At 35.4% G+C, this 20668-nt stretch overlaps 2 protein-coding genes across 3 annotated transcripts in view; one reads left to right on the top strand and one right to left on the bottom strand.

Moving 5' to 3' along the window:
• The first annotated feature begins 4909 nt into the window (after nt 1–4909).
• On the top strand, nt 4910–12357 carry LOC110445835 (complement component 1 Q subcomponent-binding protein, mitochondrial-like). Its single transcript, XM_021490644.1, has 6 exons — nt 4910–5214; nt 5638–5779; nt 8090–8168; nt 9220–9340; nt 9923–10011; nt 11355–12357. The coding sequence occupies exons 1-6, from the start codon at nt 5013–5015 to the stop codon at nt 11502–11504; spliced, it is 783 nt and encodes a 260-aa protein (XP_021346319.1). The 5' UTR covers nt 4910–5012; the 3' UTR covers nt 11505–12357.
• A 4545-nt stretch (nt 12358–16902) lies between these two features.
• Nucleotides 16903–20668, bottom strand: part of LOC110445834 (N-lysine methyltransferase KMT5A-B-like) — a 10494-nt gene continuing 6728 nt past the window's right edge. For both annotated transcript variants that reach the window (XM_021490642.1, XM_021490643.1), the window contains exons 6-8: nt 19871–19930; nt 19047–19237; nt 16903–18400 (exon numbers count right to left, since the gene is read on the bottom strand). In XM_021490642.1, coding sequence (XP_021346317.1) covers nt 18187–18400; nt 19047–19237; nt 19871–19930 — 465 coding nt within the window. In that variant the 3' untranslated portion in view covers nt 16903–18186. The remainder of the gene's footprint in view (nt 18401–19046; nt 19238–19870; nt 19931–20668) is intronic.

The following is a 20668-nucleotide window of genomic DNA, read 5'->3' as shown; positions in this document are numbered from 1 at the left end:
AAATAACCCTTCATCAATGTGGTTTAGAAGCAACCAACGATCATCTGATTAGACTTTCATACAAAAAGCATTCGCCACGAAACAACACATTGTCTTTGTGATATTTGACATTGAGAAAGAAGGCCTGTGATACTACATAGCAGTGTCGTATCATGAAAGATCATCTCCCCCATTTTCATATCCAATTACCTATCCAACAGACATTTCAAAGTGTTGGTTTAACTTTCTTTGAAAATGTTAAACCGAAAATAGTGATCCCACAGGGTGAAATCCCTTCACTCACACTTTTTGGTCTGTAGTCTGTATAAGAAACCTCCTTATTAGCGTAGATATGCAAAAATACGTTTTCTAAGGATGCCGAGCCACGTCGGATTTTACGAAGGTAGTGAAAACGCTGACAGAGCTGTCATACACAAACATTTAACCCATTATTCGATCGGTCATACAAAAGATATGGCAGCAGCGATGTTATCACGAAAGCAGCGACCAACTTTCAAAAATTTCAATAGCTTAACTTTTCTGCCCATTCAGCAAGATCTCAGAGAGGAGGTTGTTCTTTCATTAGTTTCAAAACTATAAAATATTTTTCTGAGTATCTTTCAAAAGTATTTCATATATTTGCAAACGAATATTTTATATTTTTCATAAGCTGACTAGAAATCGGGAGACCACTGTGAGTTGAGAGTCACCTGCGTGGCATCCCCACCCCGAGTAAATTGTTGATATGATATAGTTGATATAGTAGTAGACACCAATGGTAAGTTTCAGGTAGCTTCTTGCGGCGCGTTTTAATATTCCTATACTAATACGTGACTTCCGGTGCGTATTGATATAGAGGAAATAATATCCAGAAATCTTACAGTTTAAAAAATGGGTTAAAATACTTATTGTTCTGGACAGGAACTTGCTAGTAGCAAGAAGCATTAAATTTACAGGGGTGATCAGACAAGAACTTGTTGAGTCTGTGTTTAAAACTATTTACACTGAATAGCTTTCTGTTGTTCTCTCTTGTTCTGGTTTCCTGTGTTTTAATGAACATTTTGCTGTGGTCCACAATGTCTATTCCTTCTAGAGACTTATTTTTTTGGATCAGGTCAGCCCGATGTCTTCTATACTTTGGAGTAGGTAGTCCTAGATGGCGCAGTCTCTCTGAGTAGGGTTTGTTTTTTAGACTGGGAGCTAAACAGGTTGCCCTCCTTTGTACATTTTTCTACAGTTTAATGTCTTTCAGCAAATATTCAAGGTGTGGGTTGACTAGAGATTTGTGCAGTGTTAGAAACATGGTTCGTTGTAGAATTTTGCTAGCCATCACAGTTAGACTAATTGGACAATAGTTGTTGGGTTTTTAGAGCCTCTATTATGAATAAATGTTACATTGGCCTCTTCCCATGTGCTAGGTAGTTTTCCTTCTTGGAGTGATTGTTTGACCAATTGTGATAATGGCTTCTTAATTTCTGATACTGCCTCAACGTGCAACTTTGGATGTTCACTATCAGGCTCAGGACTTCTGTTGGGATTGATCTTTTTATTGCTTTTTGTACAAGCTTCTTCAGTTATTTCAATTCTGTCCAGGGGTGAAGTTGGTGTTTTCATAGGAATATTGGGGAGTTCTCCTGTCACGACCTCGACAAAAACTGATGAAAAGTACATGTTTAATGCGTCTGCAGCGTCTTGGTCAGATTGCGTCTGTTTACGGATGATTTTCTTTTTCTTTTTTAATTCACGTACTTAGAGAATTTCTTTGGATTGATTTTATCTCGTCAGCCAGTAAAAAATTAAATTGGTTTTTAAGCTGTTTACAGTGGAGGTAATGTTTTCCATTTTGTATGATTCCTGTTGATTGATTCAGTGGTCTTGTGGCCAAGTGATCTTTTGGAGTTTCCTCAAAATTGCTTGTTCTCTGGTACGTGTTTCTTTATAATATTTGATAAGTTATCAACAAAACGGTTTCAAGTTTCCTCCGTGTTGAGACAGTTGTCAAGTTTAGACCAATAAGCTTGTATAAGATCCTCTTTAATTGCAGTATAGTTTCCCTTGTGGAAGTTTCTGGTTTGTTGTGCATTTGATGGCTAACTTTCGACATAGCAGTTGAGTTTAAAAGACATGGTGATGTGGTAACTCTTCCCTACCCCGGGGAGATTGTTAATGTCTCTCTTACTAAGCATATTTTCTTCGTTTACGAGTATGATGTCGAGAAAAGTGAAAAAGGTCATGTATATTTTCCAGAAAAATAGATGCGGGGTGGCCAACGTTGACTGTTGTGTTAATTGTTTCCCAATTTATATCTCGGTAGTTAAAAATCTTTTAAGTCGACTGAGATTGTCGTTGTTTTTACACAACATATTGTCAGTTTGTCGTTGTTTTTGCAGTTGATTCGAAGGCATGTTGATTCTGAGAATGGTGTTGTAAACTCTATATTTGTAACCTCGATTTCTTCTTTAGGGTAGATCACAGTTCCTCTTTTTCTATGCTTTGGTATGTACATATCATAGTCTTTTATAGGGTATCTTTCCTCAGTTAGTGATAGAATATGTTTTTTTTTTGGGGGGGGGGGGGGGGGGGGGAAGTTCAGTTAAGCAGATGATATCTGTTCCCTCCTGAGTTATTATATATTATAACCAAAGCGGCCGGGGTTCGATTCCCCGATCGGACGTGAAAAGGGTATGGGGTCACCTGCCTGACCTAGTGGGTTTTCTCCGGGTACTTACAATAAGACCCCCGTGCGCTAACATCCGGGCCAACAAGAGTGATTAATATGAGTTGAAATAACTTGTTTCATAATTGTTGTAAAATAAATAAACTTTATAATTTATTAGTTTCCCTAGTTGTTGTTCATTTGCATATAAAAAATATATGTTATTTACATATCTGCTAGTCTTGGAGCAGGTGCTGGTAAAACAGTGGTCCTATTATCTTTTACCGTTTGGTGATGTAGGGATTGGAGGGGCAGTTGGCATGTCCTCATCAACGAGTGTACTGTCCAGAGCACATGGGTGTCGTCGTTAAAGTTGTTGGTGTGAGGTTCTTGCGTCACGAATGTCTGGGTACCAATCGTTTCATTTAGGCTGGTTGTAACCTCTGGGTGTGCTCGTTGGATTGGGCTTGGGTGATTTACCATTTTAGGTGGGGGTTTTTCTTGATATATTTATCACGGCGTTCTTCTTGTTTTTTTTTGGTGAGGCCCTCGAAATAATGTTTTTTTTAGTCCCTCTTGGGCGCTCCGGGGGTGTTGCTTGCCTTTCCAAGTAATATAGTTTTATGCTTTGTGCCGTTTAGCACAACTTTGAGCGGACGTGTTTTTGTTTCATCCATTTTTCCTAGACGAAAGTGCGTTAATACGTCGAGGTTTTCGATCCCTGTACTTCTGGCAACTAGTCTGATGTCTATCTCATCCTGTTCTTAAGGTGTAGCGTCGTCTTTTATACGTTTTTTCTAGCACATTGAACAGGACGTTGTTGTCTCGACTTCTTCTGTCCTGTATTTCTCTGCAGCGTTCCTCAACTAATACGAATACATGCGTGTCGAGGTCACTTATATTTTCCTTCATCACGTCTGAATATAACTCTTTCTAGACCTTTTTCAATTTTAACATCTGTGTTTTCCTCCAATGTGTCGATTTTGACTTCAAAGTTGTTTAGTTTTTCGCTGTTGGGTTTTTGTAGGGCTTCGAGGGTAGCATCAGTTTTCTCCAGACATAGTAGGGTGTTCTTATAGCTTTTACAGGCCCATCTAAGGTTGTCTACTTCCCCTCTCATTATACAACTTAGAACCGCTTCCAACTTACCTGCACATTTAGGGCAAAATTCTAGTTTGCACCCGTCACAGGTGATTGAGCCGTTGACCAGTTGCTTATCCTGTAAGGTTTGGAGGCTCTGTCAGTCTCATTCGGTGTCTTCAATATGCTGGGTTTTATTATAAACCCGACTTTTCGTGACTAGTTTTGGATGCAATTAAATGGGTATACCCTGGTTGGGTTAGGTGTTTAAATTATCGATGATGCGGGTAATAATTATTAGTAAGACAAGGCAATCCTCGTCAGTACCCACCTAAAGTCCAACTAAGGTTTACCTTAATTTGTATACACCTGGGTTTTAGGTTTGGTAGATCACAGAAGGGTAATAGTATTACGATTTTCTTTTTTTATCAAAAATATTTTTGTATAGGTTACACTAGTAAAACCAACACTTGTTACGTGCATTGTGTAAAGGATATCAGTTTCACAAGCTGCGATGTTAGTCGATGTCTTTACCGGATCAAGGTCTTCCTCCGCAATTTTTTCAATACATTACATGTTGTGCACAAAAACTATTGACCTTTTGTTGATATAAATGTCTCTTGTGGGAGTTCTCTATATTTGGGATAGTTTCGTTTTAATAAAAAAATAATTTATTACATTACATTGCTTCGAATGCATTTTCAAATTTATCGTACTTTTTTATCTTACGATATGTTTAGTTTCTCAAACTTCAGTAATGTTACACTATGTAGATTTTAAGCTTTAAAGTTGGTCAAATATGTAATTTTCATTGACTTCCTTGATTCCAAAGTGAGAGCAAAAAAGAAAATGTTGATGCCAAAGAGGGTGGAATTCATTCTTTATTAACTTTAAGCTTTCCAGCATAATTAACATTTCCCCATATTTTGATAAATAATAAAAATGAATTTCTATAGGTTGCAAATTGGTGTTTGGGCCTTTTTGTGACAAAGTTCTACTGAATTGCATGCCCGCTAAAATAAAAATGTCTAGTGTTTAATGAAATGCAAACAAAATTATAATAACAAATGCATGCATTATCTGACGGGATTAAACATGAACATCACTACATGAAGCCGTTAGTCCGGTGGTGTTTTTTTTTGAAGTGCAACCTACGAAATACACTCCCTATATCTTTCAGAGTGATATCCCTTTAGTGTAACTGACGGGCATGCGCGAATTTTGCATGCTTTCCGGTAAAGGACAACCTGTGTAACCTCGTAAACCTCGTGTACCACTGCAGGACAGAAATTTTGAAATGGCCGGTGTTATTGCACGATCACTTTCAAGGACGACAAGTTCACTATTGCAAAAATCACATCTGACAAAGCAGTTATCTCGGACGACAGCAAAGACCTACAGCCAACTTCACCGGTCATCACGATCACTCCTTGTAACCTCACGTCAACCAAATCTCGCCATCCACGGAAAAACGTGTAGATGTTGTCTGCATACACAGGGTATTGCTATGTTTGTCAATGCATTATCATTAAATAATTCCACTTTTCTATTCGTCAAAACCAATTTTTTGAGTTGAAGAAATGTATAACTGGTTTACTAGTGGCATGATGCAACCCCTCTTTCTCTCGTTTGCCTACTCCAACAACACTGTCAACAATGTTAGAGGTTTTACACGGCGAGATACTTCCTTGATGCAATTAATACAATGAAAATTGTGGGGCCTATAAAATTCATTTAAAATTAAAATTGTTCAAAATTATAGAATAATTTGTTTTTTGGTTAATTCATTCTATAAAGTTAGAATGAGAAGTTATTTTTAAGGCAAAGCCATACCACTTTCCGGAAAGCAATAGTTGAATCCTCGTTCTATTTATATTGGGGGTATGGTTTCAAATCAATGTGAGATTTTTGTTTTGTTATAGATGACCTGGAATTTTCAAGATTTCTGGCAGATGAGATTTCAGATGAGGAGAAAACCAGGAAACCATTGCCAGGTGTTTTGGACTGGAAAATTACAAAAGAAAATGCTGAGGTGAAACTGGAAAAAAATGTAGATAATGAAAGGTAACATCTTCATAATTGTATACACTTATTTCTGTGTTGTGTCCTTGCATACTGACAGGCCTGTCAACATTCCGCAAGTCATAAGGCACCCTTGCAGTCACAATCTTAGCTGTTCTCTCTTCCAAAATGCTGTTGGGGAACAAGATCTTTCTCATCACTCGAGATGACAAGGCAGACAAGGGGAAATAACTGTTTTATATGTAAGGTCTTAAAAGTACTAGGGCTAAGTCAGTGTCAAAGCTCATATCAATTCCTCCAAAATGAGCACAATTTTGAAAAAACTAGATGTCCAGCGATACGACACTAAGGCAGCATCCATGAGATAACTTTAAGTGCTGGTTACTAGGAAGCTCAATATTCTTCATTTGGTATGGTCAATATGATACTTTACTGGTCTGCGACTTGACAGTTGTGTTTAATTGAGGCCACACTTTGGAGTAAAGTTTAACATAGTCTACATTAGACAAATTTATTTTTAACAAGTCAAACTACAGTATAATCCTGATATACCGCGACCTTCCGTTCAAAGACATTTTGGTGTTACAACGAGTTTGGTGGTACAACGAGTTATCCCTGTTAAATGACAGGTGGATGAACACTTGTTTGTTTTGGGGCACATATCCAACACTTAACAATGAATATACACATCAATTTTGAAAGAATAATTAGTTCGGAAAAATTGATATAGATCTGGTATTACGATCAGTGTGTCACATGCAAGATATACACTTTACGAGTACCGCGGTGAGAGTGTTGGTTTTACAGATTTACTTACAATCATCAAGTAATGTCTGCATAGCGGTGCCAATATTCGCATTTCTCTACTGCAAATGCCATCATTTCGGTATTTCAGACTCTGTAGACTAGTGTAAGTGTTCAACTAAGTAAAGAACCATTTCAATATCCTGTTTCTCGGCCCCACAGCCCAGGCGGATATCGTCAAGAGTCCGTCTTGTCAGGATTTTTTTCACATCATGAATGTCACCGTCCGTCTGATTATCATTCGCAGTCTGACGTTTAATTATCCCCCACAAAACACATTTGTGGGGGATATTAAACAGGGCTCTGTCTGTCTGTCCTTCCGTCTGTCTGTCTGTCTGTGCATGGGCATTTTCAGGACCAGAGCTCTGAAACCGTTCAAGATAACTACTCAAAACTTTGTACAGTATCAAACTAGTACTCTAGTAATGCCTTTTGCTATGGAGAAGTTCTCCATTTAAATACGTTTTCTGTTACCATGGAAACAGATAGGCCAAATTACAAATTTCAGTTGTATGGATCATGACTCCAAAACCATTCAAGATAAATACCTGAAACTTTGTATATTAAAACTATCAAGCTAGCATTCTGGTAGTTCCTTTTGCTATGGAGGTTGAGTTCTCATTTTTAGCTCACCTGCCCGAAGGCCTAGGATGATGATATTTGGCCAGTGGCATGCTGGGAAGAAGGGCTACCAAGTTTGTTCAAATGAATGACCTTCATCCATTTTCAAGGCCGCAGGGGTCAAATATGTGAAAATCTATTAACAACTTCTTCTGAATAACCAAAAGGCCTAGGATGATGATATTTGGCCAGTAGCATGCTGGAATAAAGGACTTCCGAGTTTGTCCAAATAAATGACCTTTGTCAATTTTGAAGGTCACATGGATCAAACATGTTAAAACCTTGGAACAACTTCTGAATAATCAAGAGGCCTAGGATAATGATATTTAGCCAGTAACAAACTTGTATAAAGGACTACCAAATTTGTTTTAATGAATGACCTTGACATATTCCAAGGTCACAGGGGGAGAATATGTTCAAAACCTGTAAACAACTTCTCAATAACCCAAAAAATCTAGGATGATGATATTTGGCCAGTTGCATGCTGGGATTCAGGGCAACCAAGTTTGTTCAAATGAATGACCTTCGCCCATAATCTAGGTCACAATGGTCAATATATGTTTAAGTCTTTAAATGATTTGTTCTTAATAACCAAAAGGTCCAGGGTAATGATATTTTGCATTTAAGTGTGGAGAAATCGGTTCTGACAAAATTGATGGCCATATGCATGTTTGGCGATACAACGGGTGGTGATACATCGAGGTTATACTGTACAAGAAATTACGTTTTCTGCACAGTTAACAGAGTTTCCATGAATAGGGTGACTAATGAAGGAACATTTACAATCATATAACTGAACAAATTGTTAGAATGTTCTCACTTTGGCAATGTTTTCAAGTTGTGCAAATAACGGTACATAACAGATGAAAGAATGTGAGAGAGCAGTTCAAGCTTTATCATTTACTGACTACATGTTTGTCTTTTCAGTGTGACCATTACATTTAATGTGAACAATGCCACAGGCGGTGATCGACTTATGGAGGAGGGTGAGGGAGAAGAAGGAGAGGTTTGTAGGCGACTTCTTAGTTTTTCGCTTTTTTATAAGATTTGCTTTGTAAATTTACGTGGTAGAACTGGACTTGGAATCAAAGTCTGATTTGTTAAATACCTCTCTTAATGATTCAATGATCACTTTTCATCCTTTTTTAGCTCACCCGGTCTGAAGGACCAAGGTGATTTTATGCCACACCATAGTGTCTGTCATCCGTCCGTTAATAATTTCTTCAAAATACTTCTTCTTCATATTAACCACAAACACAAATTGGAATTCAACCAAATTTTGGAAGCATCCCTAGGTGATGGGGATTCCAAATTGTACAAATGGAGGGGCTGAGGTGCGGGGCCAAAAAGGGGTAATTTGGCCATATTGCTTGAAGTGAATTATTTTCTTGAACTAAGAGAGGGATATCAATCATATTTGGTTTGAAGCATTCTCAGGTGGTGGGGATTTAAAATTGTACAAATGGGAGGGCGAGTGGATGGCTGTAGGTTTGGCCACCCTTTAACCAGTCTGCCTTAACCATATATACCATGCTTCCATGATTGGCTCTCTTCTAGGATATTATTTGCTATACTACTTTTATTTATAATCTTTTGCCTTGATTGCTTAAATATCCAGGTGAGGGTTACAGGCCCTCTAGGCCTCTTGTTTTACAGATTTGTCTTGTATTTAATTTCTGTGTTACCATGTGAATTCTCTACATGGGACCCCTTTTGGAGCATTATCACTAAGATGACATGACAAAGCAGTCTGTTTCATTTCAAAACAGTCTTTGCTTTGTACCCATATCAATAATCTTAATTATAAAACAAGCTCAACTTTACATGTGATTTCATGGTATGGTTACACAGAATCAATACATAAAAGTAAATTTTATGGAAAAATCTGGAGATGCGTTAATTTAGCACACTTTTGAAGCATTGATTCATATTGAAGAATTGTAATTAAAATTCACTCTTGTACTGAAAACCTTTGCCTACATCTAATCTGACGGGAAATAACAATTTGTGTAATGTATATTGACTTTTATACAGTTTATCATAAAATTCCTTTTCAGATCGAAACAGACCCACCTTTTAATGTAGAAATAAAAAAAGCAACAGGTAAAATTATGTACTTGGAATGTGCATTGATCCCAAGCGGTGATCAACCAAAAGGTGAAGGGGAAGATGAAGTAGGTAAGTTGTATTTAGTGGCTCACTAGAAAATGCAACATTATCTGTGTAATGTATGGTTAATATAGACCCAATTGTATAAAAAGATCCAACACTCTATATATAGTATCTGTAATATACTGTAAATAAAGTGTAGATTGTATAAAAGGTGCCACCCCTCTCTATCGTATCTGTAATATACGGTTAAGATAAAAGGTTCCACCCCTCTATAGTATCTGTTATGTACGGTTAAGATAAAATACCCCTCTACATAGTGTTACTGATGGCATGTCTGTCTTGACCCGTTCTGTTCCTATTCAGTGTCATAGCTGTAGTGACTTCAATTCTTAGCAGATTTTTACAAGACAAAGGTCACTGATTATATATTTTTTGTGTCACCACTGTAGCCACTTCATTTCTTGATAGATTTTAAATAATGCAACTACATATGATGAACATAAGGACAAAATTTTTGATATAACTTCAACTATTATACCTTAAAAGAGTTCATATGTCAGGGTGACAAGGTCAAAGTCATATTGTTTATTGAAAATTGTGAAATATTGAATCCAATTTCATATGGCATTCTGTAATGTTTTTCTACAGCTGATGCCTTTGAAATAACATCTGTGACCATGGATGAAGGCAAACTAGAAGATGGCAGCTATACAATGTTTTCAGAGACAATGGATGGGGTAAGTTCTAAGCTGGTTTTCAAATCCAGGTGAAATCGTATGATGTAATTATGATTAACAAACTAAAATGTTATTATACATGTTTTATACATCGCCCAAACTTAATTACAGCATGCATTTCTTCCTGTTCTATCAAAGAATAGAAATATTATTTCAAAAATAGAAATGCTATACAATTTAGGAGATAGATCACTTAAAAAATAGCTTAATTCAGCATGGAATACAACACTAAAGATTTGTTTCATTTCAAGGAAATCTATGGTAACAGGTTTGTACAGGAAGTTGCTACAAGTACCACGATACATATTGTTTTGTGACCTATGTATCGTGATACGTATCATATCTTCACAACCTTTGCGATACACAGCACTTATGGTAGTACACATACAGTGTCGACACAGGATAGAGACAGTTGTTGTATATTGAAACAGACAGTAGTACACATACAGGTTGACACAGGATAGAGACAGTTGTTGTATATTGAAACAGACGGTAGTCCACATACAGTGTCGACACAGGATAGAGACAGTTGTTTTATATTGAAACAGACAGTAGTACACATACAGGTTGGCACAGGATAGAGACAGTTGTTGTATATTGAAACAGACGGGAGTACACATACAGTGTCGACACTGGATAGAGACAGTTGTTGTATATTGAAACAGACAGTAGTACACATACAGTGTCGTCACAGGATAGAGACAGTTGTTGTATATTGAAACAGACGGTAGTACAGATACAGTGTCGACACAGGATAGAGACAGTTGTTGTATATTGAAACAGACCATGGAAGAGTTTGCTACTCATAGTTTGCTACTTATGAGTAGCAGCTAAGCCTCTAAAAGTTTTCAAAATGTATTGGAAAACTAGTATATCGCTGTACACAGTAATATTGTATTATAATTTAATCTTGCTTGTAACAAGCATTTTCATTGGCTTACAAATATATGTTATCAGCCCATAATGTCAAATATGACGTCGCCATTTGTAACATCGCTTTTGATTGGCTGATACAGCGGCGTAATAATTTCTAAGAGAAAAGAGTCCATCAAAAACGTGGATTTCCACAGGGATTGTGTATAGTAGATTAAATTATAAGGATTGACTTGAATATATATTTTTTATGTTATGGAGCTATAACACAAAAAACCGGAGTGTACTCTCATCATAAACCGCTTCACGGTTTATTTAGAGTACACTTCGTTTTTTGTGTTATATCTCCATAACATAAAAAATGTATTCAAGTTAATCCTTAAATATTAACTAAACAAAAATAACCTATTGCTGAATGAACAATACTTGTATGCCATTTAAGTTTACAAAGAACTTGATCTATTTTACAGCAAGTTTATGACAAGCTGATGGACTTGCTTGACAACAGAGGAGTTGGGGATGAACTGATAACAGCCATGAGGGATTACTGTAAAACCTATGATCATCATCTATATGTGAATCTGTTGTCTAAAATGAAGGAATTTGTGGATGAAAAATAAACGTTTTGCTACTGCACTAAACATGTATGGAAAGGGCAATGATGAAATTTTGTTGTTGCTGGATGACATTTTTACAGTTTGTTCAAACACAAATTACATATTATTGTGTATAACATTTTTAGAACCTGGACACATTTCTGTCGATATAAGTGATGTCTTTCATTCAGTAAAAGCTAGCAATTTCATATTGACCAATCAGAATGGTTGAATCTGTAGAAAAGTTAGTTAAAATCATAGCAAAGCTGCTGATTTTCTGTCCAGATGAAGCGACGATAGAAGAAGTTGCTAAGGTACTAAGATATTTACATAACTACACAATTGAGATATTTATTATAAGCATTATTAGTCCATTCAAAACTGTTTACAGCCTTGTCCGATGTGACATCTGAAGAATATGGTGCAACAGACTATGCTTCGAGTCATCCCTCTCTCTTCATGCAGTAACATTTTCATCTTTATGGTTTGAAAATGTGATAAATAGGAAATTTCACGGTTTTCCTGTTAAATACCATTTCCTTTTGTACGACAAATTGAACTAGTATTGTTCGAAAAAGTATAAACATGTATGGTATTCAACGAGAATATTATCTTCAGTATATCAAGTATTATAAAATGATTTTCTATGTAATTATGCAGAATAAAATTAGAATGTCATTGAACATTTTATTATTAATGAATACTGTGATTATTTTCATTGATAAATATTGAAAATGAAAATAAAGTAGAATTATTTAACTAAAGAATGTTTGTTGTATGATGACCTATAAAAATACATGTGACCAAAAAGCCACTTATTGGTAGTGTTAGAACTGTGAATATTGATGTGTGAAACAAAAATAAAGATCAAATATCACTTTTGTATTGTTTTATATACCGGGTAAGTGCATCAATAGTTAAATTTGATATATTTTGCAACCATCTATTTGTCCATCCTTGATTTCCACCAGATAACTGGCTTAAATGTTATTCAATTTTGATTAAAAAAACAAGTATGAACAATGTGCAAATGCTTCAGCGAAGTCTAGGCATAATTAACATAATTTGTGGCAATTCTATCTGATCAAATTTTGTTCTACACAAAAGCTATTTTGAATTTGAGCAATATATGCATGCGATTAAGTCATGACAGGAACTTCATTTGGTAGTTAAAATAAAATGAACAAGAATATTGGCAAAGGGAGGCAATACCTAAACCATCAAAAGATTTTTAGCTTTAATGGTGTATTGTCTAGCATCAACTTTTTTACTTCACCTGAACAACCAGTAAGACCGAGTAATTATATTAAGTCAGTAGTATTCTTGATGAAAAGACTATCAAGTTTGTTAAAACGAGTGTCCTTGACACACTCTTTAAGGTTTCAGGTCAGTTTTGTTAAAATTTAATCAAATAAAAAGAACCCTGTGGTGATGATATTCGGCCATTAGCATGCTGGGATAAGGGACTATCAATTTTTTAATGACTGACCCATTTTTAGCTCGCCAATCTGTCCGTCAACTTTTCCTTTAAAACAACTTCCTCTGAAGAATGGACTGGCCTAGACTCGTGATATTTGGCTGAAAGCTTTGTTGGTAAAAGCCCGACAAAATTGAGAATGAAAATGACCTTGACCTACCTTCAAGGCAACAGATCAAATGTGCCAAACACTTCAAAAGTCTTCTTCTGAAGAATTGAAAGGAAAAGAATCATAATAAGAGTCCAGCTAAGTTTGAGAATGAAAATGACCATGGCTAAATTTCAAGTTCACTAAGGTCAAATACTTTAAATGACTACTTCGGAGAATAATCTTAAAGCATATATATAGAAGTATAATATTTGACTGGTAGCTTCCTGGGATGGAGCCTGAGAAAGTTTGAAAATGAAAATAACCTTGACCTACTTCACAGTCACAGGGGTCAAGTATGTCCAACACTTTACACAACCTTTTCTGAGGAACAGAAAGGTAAAGAATATTTTGCTGGTAGCTTCTTGGGATGGTGCGAGTGAAAATTACCTTGACTTACTTTCAAGGTCACAGGGATCAAATGTGTCAAAAACATCAAACGACTTCTTCTGAATAATCGAAAGGCATAGAATCATAATGTTTTGCTGGTGGCTTCTTGGGATAGAGCTCACCACAGTTTGCGAATGTAAATGACCTCAACCTACTTTAAAGGTCACAGAGGTAAACAACACTTCAAACGACTTGTTCTGAAGAACCAAAAGGCACGGATTCATAAGATTTTACTGGTAGCTTCTTGGAATAGAGCCAACAAAGTTTGCGAATGAAAATGACCTTGACCTACTTACGGACAAATATGGCAAACACTTCAAACTTCTTCTGAAGAAACGGAAAGCATAGAATCATATAATATTTGGCTGGTAGCTTCAACAGATGGAGCCCGACAAAGTTTGCGATTGAAATATTTGTAATACAGTATAATATTTAGAATGAGAACATTTTTGCTATGACTGTTTAAATATCCAGGTGAGCAACACAGGCCCTCTGGAACTCTTATTAAGGACATAGGAGTCACATTTTTGAAACATTTTGAAAAGCTTCTGAACAAGGGAAAGTATTGCAAGACACGATAGTCCCCCACCGGTAATGATTTCTATATTGAACAAACTAGACACTTATGTCAGGATGTAACGACTGTTCAAAGCATAGGTCACAGTGACCTAATTTTTGCACTCTGCCATCCCAAGATGTCCTTGTACACCAAATCTGGTTACTCCAGGTGAAATAATATAGAAGATGGATGGACAGACGGAGTGCAACCCTATAACTCCCGGAACCTGTGGGGGACTAATAACCAACAGGTCTCGGGTGATTTTAAGTAACATGATTGGATGATAGAAAATAAAGTTTGTTAATGAAATAACATTGAGCCACAATCAAGGTCACAGGCCAAATGTGTTAAAAACCTATATACAGTGTATAACTTTTTTCTGAATGATGTTCGGCAAGAAACATAACGAACTAAAAAGGGCTATAACGTTTGTTTAAAAAATATGACATTGACCAACTTCTTGGTCAAAGGTCAAATTTGTTAAAACCTTTGGAATAACTTTTGCAGAAAAGACCCCTAGGTTATGGTATTAGGTCAGTAGCAAGCTGGAATGAAAAGTCATTAAAATTTTGTTCAAATAGGTCACAGAAGTTAAATGCTTTAAAAACTCTGTGAACTTTTTCTGCATAAGGAAGATGCCCAGGATGATGATATTCAGTCAGTGGCATACTATGATGAATGGCAACTAATTCATACCCAATTATCATGGTTCTAGGCCTCTAGTGCTTTTGAAAATGTAGCTTGAAGATTTTGATATATTTGACCTCTGTGACATTGGAAACTATAGCACGCCATTCCAGGTACCTACTGCTCAAATAGCTTGGCCCTTGTACTTTCAGTTTTCAGGAAGTTTATCATAGGAAAAAGATAGACAGACAGACAGACATGAGCTCACAGGCACTTTATGCCAGACGAAATAAAACTGGGAAACAAATCTAAAAATCAGTAGGGGCTTTTCATACATAAAGCACAATTCTTTTAATTTACCAACACTTACTACATATATATAATATTTTCAGCTTTGACACAAATTTCTTTGGGTCAAGAATACTCAATTAACGATAATGCTCAAGATCTGCAAAGTTACTAACCCCTTAATACAACAGATCAAATAGATTGTGCAATAAAATGCATTGCAAAAGTATGAATTTGAAATGCAAACCAGTTGTATCGGTGCACTTCACTGGGACATGGGTCTACACGTGTTTGAAAATGTTAAGATGTAAAAAGAAAGTAACATAATCAAGGGTTAATTTTTTATTTTTATTTTTCGACTTTATTATGTACATTTGCATCACGTGTATATTTGTACCTAAAAGCATCCATGTGATATTTAGAACAGATTCTATGACACAATTTGCAGGGTAGTAAAAACATTCATTGAAGAATCTGTCAACATGAAACAAAGGAGACTTCTGTCGCTGAACACAATGGGTAAGTTTTATAAACGAGCACCGTAAAAAAATATTTGTTTTCACACAAAAAAATGGAAATAAAATGCATATCTACAGCAACTGCCTGTTGTAAGGCACGGTGTGCTGCAAGTCTGACCGAACAGGAACCATCACTTGTGGAATGTTCCTGCTGTCACAGTTAACTGTATTTAGGAACTACCCTTAATCCCATGTCACTCAAAACCTTTCACAACCTTACATACATCTGTAACAATTTCAATCAAATATACCAGCAATCGTATTTGCAGTTATTCCATTGGCATTTTTATACATTATTCTGTTACTGGTACCTCTATTAAGATAACTGTAAACTGATATCATAAAGACTGGCATGAGTCAAGATTGATAAAAACCATTGTATAAGGCTATTTACTGGTACACTGACTGATTATTATCAACAGGACGTTGGAACACACGCCCTTTATTTATAGAGGAAAGTTTGTTTGTGTAGTATAAAAAGGTCTTTATCCATCAAACGACCCTGCCTTGCATAAAATTACTACTCTTCATACTTTAAAATATAATTCAAATAGCTTTTAAGTAGCCACTTAAAAATCACTGAAAAAGTGACTGACATGAAAAAACAAAAAAACATTGACAATATATGATATGTTGTTGAAGGATATTAGCAATATAGCAAATAAAATAACTCATTACATAAAGTTATTAGCATAATTATTTTTTAGAAAAACATTATACAGATCACTGGAGGTTACTGCATTCATCTTAATTTTCATAACTAACTTTCAGACTTATAAAGTTCTTGAATTTTGTGCTAAAATCGTCATAATTTTAACTTCATACATGCACATGCATTTACACATTAAGCTCCAAACTTAAGGTTTAACAATTCATAAGAACTTGTACTGGCCTTTCATCAGTCTCAAAACATGTAAAAAATAACATTTTACACATAGAGACAATGAATAAAATGGCTGAAGTATAGGCAAGGTACACTGTAATGCAATTCCATCTACATCTTAGCCATATGAAAATCACATCAAATATTTTCGTGCCACCATTCTTGATTGTCAGTGCTTCACCCCATGACATAATTTATTGTTAAAATCGAAATAAGTATAAAAACGGGAATATGTTCCAAAAAAGAAAGTTAATTTTTATCACATAATCGGCCTGTTATCCAGTGAATTCGCCCGTGTAATATTTTTACATATGTCACTAGTGTAATATACCTTGGAGCGTTTTTCATTGGTTGTGCCAGTCAGAAATCAATTGTGACGTTGTAATATGGACAATGACATGACGTCATCAGTTGTGAATGGCGCAACAAAATGGCTGTCTCTGTTTGACTAAGCCCTCTACATTTTGGCCTTAAAACCTGTCAAAATGTAGGTTTTCTGAGTTATGTGATAAAAAGAATCTTATATTTGCTTTCATTTCATATGAGCTTTTATGAAACTCATCTCAAAGTTTTAATTTTTGCTCGCCAAGGCTCGCAAAAATAAAACTCCCCATGCTTGTTTCAAAAAATCTCATATGAAATGAAAGTCATTTAAGATCCTATATATATTGCATATCTAAAAAATATTAATATCGTTATTTCTCTTTCAATCATATTCTAAAAACTCTCCCTTCCCCACTTGTTTTTGGATGACAAGCTTTGTCACCCTTACATATCAGGGATCTACAGGCAGCTATTTAAATGATATTCATCTGTAACCACTTAATATTAACTACAAGTGAAAGTTATTCAGTGATCAACAGGGACAAATCACACTATACTCATAATCTCAATACATATCTCAGTCAAGGAATCCAAATTATTTTCTTTAAATGAGACAGGAAATCATTTTATAACAGTTCAATTCATCTTTAAACAGAACTTCACGACATGAAAACATTTCAATCAAACACTCATCCTTTCAATTACTACATAATCTCTGTCTCATTTACACAGTACCTGTATATCTAATGCCACAAACCCTCCTCTGGAAGCTTCAATGGAAGGTCTTACAAAGTCACAACTAATTACCATACAAACATTTAATTACATGCAATGATTGCAGTGATAAAGATTTCAGCTAGGACTTTTACCAAAACTTCAATCACACATATTCAGGAATGATGGATTCACTGCAGCAATTAACTCTGAATCCACACAAAAATGAAACATTTATCCTGTATAATTCTTCACTGCTATGGTTTGGTTTATTTGATTGTTTGAGATTTCGCTTGACACCAAAACCTGAAATACAATTCCTTATTTTCAAAAAAATGCATCAACCATTAAAAATTCTAAATTTCTTTGTTAAATTTTACTTCCATGTCAAGTCTGATTTGGAAATTGAATTTAATTGATTTCATTCCAACACTGAACCAACTTATTTACCTCTGAGACAAGGACACACCAAACATATCTACTAGTATAGTGTAAACAGGTATATATGATTTTGTATGGAGGTAAATCATGTCTTTTGTTTGTATTTCTTCAAATTTATAAAAATAAAAATAAGTTAAACCTGAAATGCTGAATTAAAGTGATATAAGGATGGTAACAAGCTGGGAAAATATCTGTTGTCAACACTGGGTATTATTACTTTCTATTTTCACATCACACAACTGAGTCTGACAAAAACAAATCTAAAACAAGTATAACATTTTTACCAACTCATCCAACAACACAAGCACATCTTTCTCCCATTCTTGTAATTCACTTGTCAAAGTTTTAACCATGGATGAGATTCTACTGAGGTTTTACTGCGGTCACCATAGTCATACAAAAGTTCCTCCCCTAGGCTAATGTCCCTGGCGGCCACCAGGGTGAGGTAGGGTGTGTTGTTCACCTCCACAAGCTTGGTTCGACAGTTGGCCGACGTTCTACTGTGATTGATGAGCCTACCCAGTCGTCCACTCTCTGCTGTAGCATCAATACTGTAAGATAAATATATCAAATGATTTAAGAAAAGTAATCTGAATCAATCTGTCATGAAGCTTCCTTTATTTATACCTTGATAATATGTTCATTTTTTTTTACCCCCAACTTTCTACAATAACTGTGAATCACATTATTTTAAATAGGTAGTTTTCACATTATGCCTGTATTTAAGTTGTATTCACTAATACCTGCATATGTGATAGGAGATGATGTACCAATATTGAAAATAATTATCTGTGGAATAATTATCACAAGAAAATTTGAATTTGTGGATAAATCTCCTGAAAAGATTATGAAAAATGTATAGATCTGCTAAAATAGGGAAACCTTTCAAGTATGTGCATGGATTCAAGCCTTCATAAGAGATGTCGTACTACTTGACATTTAATTTTCAGCCGAGTACTGCAGAATGTTTAACTTAAAATTGTGATAAAGGTGATTAAATTCATGAACAGAAAATTGTGTGCATTTTAGAGGTTTTCATATACAATTCATGTTTAGGAAAAGTTGATGGACGACGGAGGCCGCGCCATGGCATAAGCTCACTTGCCCCTTTGGGCAGGTGAGCTAAAAAGTCATAATCTGCAGATCTGGATCTAGTGTTACCTGTTTTCATTTTATCCATGCTCAGATGTAACTTACCAATAGCTGTGATTTTTGTGATGGAAATAATACATGTAACATCCTGTCTCTGGGATTTCAGAGTAGATTCTTTCCTTTTCCTTGGCATCGGAAAGTGCTATCAAATCACCAGCATATTCCACTACAAATTCCCCACGCTGAAATGCCTTGGTGGACACAATGCCACGCCCCTTGTTTTCCATTTCCACAATCTAAATCAGATGCAAAGGTGTATATTATATCTTTTGAATAACAATTTTGTAGCGTGCAGAACTTTTAAAATGATGGTGGTAATGGTAGTAAAAGCTGCCTTGTAATTTCTGCGATATCTCTATATTTGTTGAACCCTATCTGTGCCATGTATTGTAGAACACAACCTTGATAAGTTCCTGGAATCTGCTTTATAAAAGAGGAACTAGTGCTTTGTCTGTACAGCAAAATACTATAACATCCAATGTAATTCCAGTTTCTCAGGAGTAATAATCTGCTGGAGTAATGACGGGAACCAAAGATTTATTACCTCTGAAAAAAATACAAACTGTATATATGCAAAACTTCTGTCTTCTTATACCTTAATACAACTAAACATGCTATATGTATGACAAAGTTTTTTGTGATCTTGTTTGTATAAAATGACCACAATGGAATGTCGAAAAAGCAGATAGAACCCCAGCACATGCACAAATCAGAATGAAATCACATTTTTTGTATCATAAATCATAGCCTATACTTTCAATTAAACTTCGTCACAATAGTGGTAGTTGACAGGTCCACTCTTTATTCTTTGTTTAGTTTTCACCTTGATAAAACTGTGGAGCACTCCAGTGAGTTTAACAGTTACATACCTTTAATCCATCTTCCTTTTTGTTCAATATTTTGTCTTCAATATCTGTCCATACTTCTTTCTGAAATGTATAAACAGCTTTTACCAACCACGAAATATTGCAAAACTGTGGCATAGATGTTGATGATTGATAGCCATTTAAATTTGCTTCTGGACTTCATGAAGCTTTAAATTCCATGCTATAAGCAAGGTTACTATTTTTTACTTGTACAACTTGTCAATTAATCCATGAAACACATTAGAAAACAGGTTTGAAACAGATCCTGCAGTAACTTGTAGAACTAAATTTCCTTATGTTACATTTATCATGACTATTAATTATTTGCATAATATTTACGATTATCCAATGTCTTAATTGAAAAAATGGATTTCAATCCCATAAACTCCCCTTTGATGAACCACCAGCCTAACAAATTTACACAACTGTCATGCCTTTTTCTCTTAAATATAATTGATATAGCTAATATTTATTATAACAAGAGGCCCATGGGCCTTAACGGTCACCTGATATATTTATACAGAGAGTTGATTTTGTTTTTAACAGAAATATTATTCAAAGTGACAAAAAGCAATAAAACCACCTTATTCAATATCTAGCATACAGATTTCAGACTAAAAAGGATTTGAAACTAGCACCTCTGATTCTTAACAAGGAAAATGAAGAAATTTTAGCACACTGACTCCTTTGAGCCCCACCCTACAGCCCTTGGGGGTAGGGCTGGCTCAAAATTTTCAAAGTATCAAACTGTCAATTCAAGGTTATAATTCCAATCAAGTTATTAACATGTAATATTCAAAG

This window comes from Mizuhopecten yessoensis, unplaced genomic scaffold, assembly GCF_002113885.1.
Source record: "Mizuhopecten yessoensis strain PY_sf001 unplaced genomic scaffold, ASM211388v2 scaffold2383, whole genome shotgun sequence".
In the NCBI taxonomy this organism is placed as follows: Eukaryota; Metazoa; Mollusca; class Bivalvia; order Pectinida; family Pectinidae; genus Mizuhopecten; species Mizuhopecten yessoensis.
Note: the sequence above shows the minus strand (reverse complement) of the source record. Positions and strands in the feature narration are given on the sequence as shown.

Bases quoted from the DNA above. Each gene is read 5' to 3' on its own strand.
- LOC110445835 (XM_021490644.1), top strand. From the start codon at position 5,013: ATGGCCGGTGTTATTGCACGATCACTTTCAAGGACGACAAGTTCACTA. The intron at 5,215-5,637 runs GTATTGCTATGT...GTTTTGTTATAG, and splicing joins ATGTTGTCTGCATACACAGG to ATGACCTGGAATTTTCAAGA. The intron at 10,012-11,354 runs GTAAGTTCTAAG...TCTATTTTACAG, and splicing joins TTTCAGAGACAATGGATGGG to CAAGTTTATGACAAGCTGAT.